This window comes from Dermacentor variabilis, chromosome 6 (genome assembly GCF_050947875.1).
Source record: "Dermacentor variabilis isolate Ectoservices chromosome 6, ASM5094787v1, whole genome shotgun sequence".
Taxonomy (NCBI): domain Eukaryota; kingdom Metazoa; phylum Arthropoda; class Arachnida; order Ixodida; family Ixodidae; genus Dermacentor; species Dermacentor variabilis.
This window is the reverse complement of record NC_134573.1, coordinates 104334532-104341903: the sequence shown is the minus strand read 5'-3', so window position 1 is coordinate 104341903 and position 7372 is coordinate 104334532. Positions and strand designations below refer to the sequence as shown.

Sequence of the window (7372 nt, the reverse complement as noted above, 5' to 3'; positions counted from 1 at the left end):
TTCACTCGCCCCTGCGTTCACGTGACCTTCGGGACAGCAGCCAGGGGGCGCGTACCTCGCATTAAGGACGTCGCACTCATTGCGCAGCTTTCAGCAGCGCGCAAAAGGAGGGACAAATGAAAACGAGCGACAGGTAACCTTGCGCACGCACTAGAGCTACAATTCTACGGTTATTTCTTACGTTGTGCTCGTAATGATTGAATACTGATCGTTCTTCACAGATCGGCTGTAGGAATTTTCACACACGCTCCATTTTGTTTTGAATAACAAATTGTCTGCTGAGCTTGGTTTGGTTTGTGCAAGAAGAGCTGCTGCACAATTTCATAAAGTGGTCAGAATAGCGTAATCATTACAGTGATTATTTTTAATTCTTTCTAGTTATCACGCCGCTGTTGTGACGGTATATCGCCACCGGGCGCGACAGATGCTTAAAGGAATGCAAGAAAAAATAAAAATAAACATCCCACGTACTTTGGAACCAATGTTGTGCAAATTGAATGTTATGCAATCAGTGGATAAGGTGAGGAAAAAGAACAAATTTGTTCTTTAACGGTCAATACAGGCTTGAAATTAAAATACATCGTTGGTAATGGCTTTATCGTGAAGTTAGGTGAGAATAAACCAAGAGCTCTCAAGGCTTCCTAACAAAGTCGCGAATAACTTACGAGCAACGGCACTGTATGTTTGTGCGTCCTCATCGCCTTGGATGATACTGCGCCTAAGACATCAACGCAGTGACATTATTTGGCATCATGCTTAACCGACACGATGAATTTGAATCAAGCCCCTTTACAGAGGAAAAAGCCCTAGGACACTGGTCCAGACGGGCTTCGGCACTCAAGGCCTTTGCTGAAGTATTTAAGGACATGCGAATTGTGCGACCACCTTTGAATGTTGTAGCGCGTAGTATCGCGTTACTGTGTGATTTTTCTGGCTTCCACTTTTTTGCCTCTTCTTCTTTCTCCTTTTATTCCTTTCCCCAGCACAGGGCAGCCAGCCGGTACTTACACTGGCTAACCTCCCTGCCTTTCCTCCCCTTTGTCTCCTCTTCCTCCTTGGATCAAGGTAACTCAGTGCGAACCGCATGAAAGAAGTACGGAACCAACTAAACCATTTTCTCAAGAAGTTGTTGGCTCTTTGCTTTCCACGTCGAGTCATAAATAGCTGCATCAGTGTATGTCTGCACCATGAATTAATACCAAAGGACGAACTGCGAAGACCGCCGTTCGAGGTGTGCGGCAGGCACCACAATAACCACAAGAGGCGTTTTTTTTTTCAGTATACTCTGAATGTGTATTCTCTCGTCACTTGTGCGATGAATTCTGACACGTTTGACATAACCCTCAAGACAAGAAAAAAAAAAAGGGTCCGCAGGGCATTTTTTTTTTCGATGATGTCCATTCACGATGACACACACCACAAAACACACGCACACACAAGACACTGCGAGTCAGACGAAGAAAAACCAACGGCATTTGGGCTGCATGCAGTACAATAACAGTTCATAAAAGTAAAATCATTTTCTGTCACTGATATAAAATGGCCGTAAAAAGAAACCCTGCTTTTAGCGTTGCCTATGATGGATACAGCATCGCATCGCCCAGATTGTCAACAATGGAAAAAACCCTTCTCAGCCGCTAGGAACAAACATTTAAATAATGTTATCACGCTCACAGGTATCAAGCACGTACACTCTCGTCTTTGCACAACGTATACCTATACAAAGATCATAGCGAAGAAGCCAGTCACGCCTGTATTCTTATGGCATCCGTAAATTTCTAACTAAACCTACAGACATAGTGGCAGCGCGCAGCATTATGACACACGGAGCACGAATGTGACCTGAAGGAAAAGATTAAATGGTCTTACCCTGACTGAAGAACGTTGCGGCTTAAAGCGCACAAAAAGAAAAACAAAGTGTTGTTGACTACACTCTGGCAAGGAAGGCCGCGGTACAAAACATGCGCGAAACGCATCAAGCTGCACTTTCGAGAGAGAGAGAGAGAGAAAAAAAGAAATACAAAAACGCCGCCACTACTGCAGTGAAATAGATTCGGGTTCTAAAATATTATGAGCCTATGACATGGAAACAAACCGATTTTGGCATCTCGCATACGCTTGTCATATCGCGCACAAGGTTGTCGGGTTCGCGGAACAAACAGGGCGCTTTGATTAAAACAAGTTCTGTCACGACATGGCGGACCAAGGCCATCTTATCTTTTCCAGCAAGCCGCGGCTCCCATCACGAGTCGCATTCACACGGTGCTCGTGTTGGACGTGTCGACGCCGGCCAGCAGCCTCTTGCCGTACTCGTCCTCCAGTGACTTGGCGAGCTCGTTGATGAAGGCGCGGTAGTGCATTGGGTTCATGTTCTTGCAGAGCAGGTCCAGGAGAAACCAGTCGGACGTGGACACGCGCTTGATGACCATCTCGAGCATGCGCCGGTCAGCCATGCGGGCCCGATACCGCAGGATCACCTCGCGCACTCTTGGCAACAGGATGGTCATCAGTCGGTACACGAGCTCGACGCCCGTGAGCACGGCCAGAATGACCCACCAGAACCACAGGAATATGTAGATCTTCTCGTTGATGATGTTCTGCGCCAGCAGGCACAATGCGTCGTGCTTCTGCACGTCTCCGGACGAACCATACAGGTGGAAGGAACACTTTGTGACGCGCGGGAAAACCCAGATCATGGGGTCGTTGCGAACGTCCGGGTCCTCGTTGTGATGACTGAGCACGTCGGTACCGAACGTGGTGAACATGTTGCCCAGGAAGGAGTCCGTCAGTAGGATCTGACCGATGACGTTGACGAAGTTGAGAACCTCAGCGGTCACGTACCAGCCAAAGTAGCGGCCGTGCATGTCCAAGTGGCTACGCATGTAGCGGGCGATAGTCTCCGTCTTCTGGCACACTTCAGCATTCTCTTTGATGGGGCAGTCGAGGTCCTGGACCAGGCTGCGCACGAGACCCTGCTCGTAGCACTTCCACAGGTAGCGCGGAACATAGAAGCAGCCGGCCTGCAGGAAGAGCACCATACAGACCCACTGGTAGTATCCGTAGTAGCGCCTAACTTCGTCCGGGGTGTACTTCTGGATGCCCGGGTGAGGGACGCCATTGATGCCCACCGTCTCGTTGTAGGCCGCGGGGAGGTTGAAGGTCGAGTGGATCCAGCAGAACGTTCGGATGACATTCGCCGGCACCGAGTCGTGCTGGATGCAGTCGATGGGATCGCCGAAGTACTGCGTGCTGGTCACGAGGATGCTGAACATGAGCAGCAGCAGTGAAGTCGCCTTGTAGTGTAGGCGGAAGATCTGGTTGTCGAGAACGATGCGATTGATCTTGACCGCTCGGTGGAGCGGGGCAACTAGCATGTAAAACATGGTGAGCCTCTTGGTGTTTCAACGTGGTCTTACAGCAAGATAGGCGCGCTAGCGAGCGCAGTAACTGCGGCTGTGTCTATCAAAAGAAGCGCAGCGCCCGTTGTCTCGTGGTGTCCAACGGCAGCCCTCACGTGACCATGACGAACTCTATATCGGACAAGTGAACGCCGCGGCCGATCGCCGGGGCGACGGGCTGCCGGGCAAGTAGTGTGTTGGGACGACGGCGCTCTACTGCTGCCGCTGCCGCGGAGGCAAGTGACGGCGCTTGGAAACCGGTTACAGAACGCAGCACCCCCGCCCGCCACGAAACCCAACCCCTCGCCAGCACGAAATGAAAGGCTCCGGGGGGAGGGGGAGCCAAGAGGAGGACGAGGGACGCGCTTTTTTGAAGCACAATCAAGCAGCGCGCGGCCAGGGGGATCCGGCATCCCGTTGCGGGGGCCGCGGACACGGCGCTGACGTAGCAGTTACGTGCCACTGTGGCAAGCACGTGGAACGCCGGTGGAAAAAGAAAAAAAAGATGTGACGTTGCTGCGGCGTCAACGGCGACGACGGCATGTCTTCAACGTCATGTCCGGTCCCGTTCGTTCGTGTCGCGCAGCCCATTGGTGCGAGTTGGTGAACCGGCATCGCCTTTCAGGCGTAATTGGCCTCGATGCGAGGGGCCTCTTCGGGGCGAGCGAGCCGAGATGGGCAAGAGACGCCTGTCGCTTCTTTCACGGATGCCAGCCGACGGCTTTCCGCAGCCCCTCGTGCGTACGCCGTGAAGAACTATTGATAACCAGGACTTCGGAGAAGGCACTGTGGCATCTCGAGAAACGTGCAACTAACAAAACTGTTCAGACTTTTCAATGTATGGTACATGCTTATGCTGCCGTATGCGTTACACACATTGTTTCTAGCCATTCATCATGCTGATATTGTTGGATTTGTTGTGCGAAAAATGCGAAGGAAAGATGAGATACTTACTGTCAGAATTCTGCGGCTCTACAAAAGCTCGACAGCAAGCGAAGGAGTAATCGAAGAACGCAAAAGCTTTCTTTCAAAGACGACACTTGTTTGCGGTGGGCCCTATGAACGTAGTCCTAAACGTTAAGCTTGGGCTTAGAACGACAGAAAGCTGAGCTAGTTGGTAAGGATTCATTATGCAAAAAGTATCGATCAGGCTTAAAAAAGTTGCTAGTAGATATGATGTTAATGTTGTAGTATCGCACAGGCTTAAAAAAGTTGCTAGTAGATATGATGTTAATGTTGCTTTCACTGCTCCCAATAAGCTAGGTAAGATATGCGCTGCCGTACAGAATAAAAAGGAGCGAGTAAAAGGCAAAACACGAACAGATATTTGTCCAGTGAAGCACAATAAGAACAAGAGTTTTACTGACTGTCGTATGGGTGTGGTTTATAAAATTCCCCTTAGCTGTGGCCGGTTCCACGTAGGGAAAACGGGACGATGTGTCAATCAGAGGCTAATGGAACATAAAAGGATCGCCTTCTAATCTTTCGCTACATTGCCGAGATTGTAACTGCACGCCAGAGATAGATGAATGCGCGATACTGTACAGGCATAAGAATGAAGATACGAGTCTTATGATAGAGGCATGGCATATCTATAATGGTGGAAGTGCGTGCGTGAGTCAGCCTTCGATTACTTTACATAAGGAAGAGATTAAGTGCCTCAACAGTTATCTCTCACGTAGACCGGCACGTTTACCCGACCGACACGTGGTGTTACCATTTCTGAGCATGCGCAGATGAATTTTGTGTCTTCTTTCTTTTTTCGCCTCAGTGCTCCCTTCAGTTGATAGTCGGCTTTCGTGTTGTCCACTCCTCTACTCTTGTGTCCTGTCTGCACGCCTCACTTCTTCTTTGCATAACGAAGCTTGGGCTGGGGGTCTCACGGAAACTTTGCAAATTGCACTTAGTGTTTTTAACGTGGCTTTTCATTGTAAGTGCAACTAAAGTTGAGTGAAAAAACCGCAGAGGACACATTCAGATGTTTACATGTGGATGAAGCAAATTTCCATGACGTCTTGTCGTGAGTGCTCGCGACATGCCAACGCTGGCGATTGAAACATGCTGTCAAGCGCGGTAGCGCTGCGGGTCTGTAAACACCGCCGTATATCTTCCACGTCGCATGAAGCCCGCTCGCGCTACTACGAAAACAGTTTTGAGCGTTTCCTGCGTTGCACAATCATCCTCGCCATAACAGCGGTTTTTCTTTCATTTCCGCTTCTAAGAACGCTACCGCACTCAATAAACAAAGCAGATGAAAAAAAGAAAAAAAAATATACAGCGGTTCATTGCCGCATAGTTAGTTTTTCTCGTCCGTATGCTCTGTGGAAAAAAAATTGTCTGCCGCAATTATTACGATTGTTTCCAGCTGTGGCCGATCGTATACCGATGGACGGAATAGGAAATTACTCCTCTGCCTCGAAACACTTGGTCAATGGTTTCTGCTTAGGTATGGACATACTGGCTCCAGTGCTTTGAGCGCATCTTTTCGTACTGCGTGAGGTTTAAAAGCAAGAGCCAGAAGAGAATCCAAAGTGTCATGAAAGGTAGAAAGTCATCCACCAGAAATCCATACAAGACAGGGATTCGCGGGTAAGTGGAGGCTCGGAGTGAAGAAAGGCAGACTGTAACCAAATTTCACTTTCACTGAACTGGTATACATGTATAGTGAATGATTAGTGTATACATACCACTGAATCAATCATGGCTATGCTGCAGGGCTGCTAAATGTATTGTTTTCTTATTAGCTACCTCTAGCAGTCTTATTAGCTGCCTTACCACCCTAGCAAACTATGCGTGCACTTGCACGGTGCTTAGCGGATATGATGGCAGTCCCAACATGTCGCCTCCGAGATTTTTCAGTGCGCCGCGTGTAGCCACCTTATCTCGGAGGTCATGCCGAGAAGCCGCGCGTTCTGAGTCGTGCGTGTCTTGCATCTCTTCCAGTTATAGCTAGTGTGGCGCCCGTTCTCTCAGTTTCGCTATCGAAAACGCCCACTTTTGCGAGCTTTTCCTGACGCACCCACTTATCTTTCAAATTAAAAAATTTACTCGGAGAATGCTTTCGACATACACGTTCTGAAACTGATTTTTTTTTTCTTTACATTGCCCGAAATTTCGTTGCAGTTTGCTTTAACAGCAGTCGAACAAGGAATGTCTCAGGGTGGAGTCAACGTTTCGACTAATAGCCTCTAAGTGAGTGCTGTGTACCTGATTGTACCTTGCAAAAATACAAGACGCCTTGTCAAAACGTTGAGCTTCAGAGACATGCCTTGTTCGACCAGATTATCACCCACCAGAGAGTAGTACGAAGGTACAAAGGAATCTCTTATGGGGTTGTCGAAAAATGAATCTTCGCCGTTGAAAAAAAAAAGAAATTCTTCCAGGGATGGCAACCGGACCACCGCCTTTCTGGAGCAGTCGCTCCACCATAATCTGCTTGCCTCTTGACTAACTAAGATATTAGACTTAAAAAAGAAATCATTCTCTGCCCTTGCTCTGCCGCTGCTTGCTTCCCGTGTTATATGATTAATGTGGTTTCTTCAAAGCCCCGAAGTTCTGGTACTATGGATTACTCGTGCGCAAGCGATAAAAACGTGTCAGTTTCCCGAACGAGTTCCCGATTTCAGCACTACGGAAGCGCATGGAGTTCCTTGCAGTTATCACCAACGGCAGTCGGCGCTCGTTGGTATGTTCTTTCCACGCTAGACGCGTTGCTTGCTCCTCTAGGACTTTTGTCGAGAGATACAAACTCTACGGGCAACAACTGAGTGTAAATCTATATCATATCAACAAAGGAACGTTAGTCGCAGTGGCGACACTTCCTAGAACGGTCGACGGTTAAACTCACTTATAGCCGTATCTCATCTGTGAAAGACAAGCAGTATAACTGCCTTCTTTGTAAATGCCTTCGCTTGGCCGCCATTGCTATCGAGCGTCGATAGCAATAGCGGTGGTGGGTAACAACGGCTGAGTCA

General features: G+C 48.7%; 1 protein-coding gene across 1 annotated transcript; it reads right to left on the bottom strand.

Moving 5' to 3' along the window:
- Positions 1 to 1289: 1289 nt before the first annotated feature.
- On the bottom strand, positions 1290 to 3710 carry LOC142584985 (innexin inx2-like). Its single transcript, XM_075695389.1, has one exon. The coding sequence runs from the start codon at positions 3381 to 3383 to the stop codon at positions 2256 to 2258; it is 1128 nt and encodes a 375-aa protein (XP_075551504.1). The 5' UTR covers positions 3384 to 3710; the 3' UTR covers positions 1290 to 2255.
- Positions 3711 to 7372: the final 3662 nt, after the last annotated feature.

Coding starts and splice junctions, on each gene's coding strand:
- LOC142584985 (XM_075695389.1), bottom strand. CDS start 3,383: ATGTTTTACATGCTAGTTGCCCCGCTCCACCGAGCGGTCAAGATCAAT.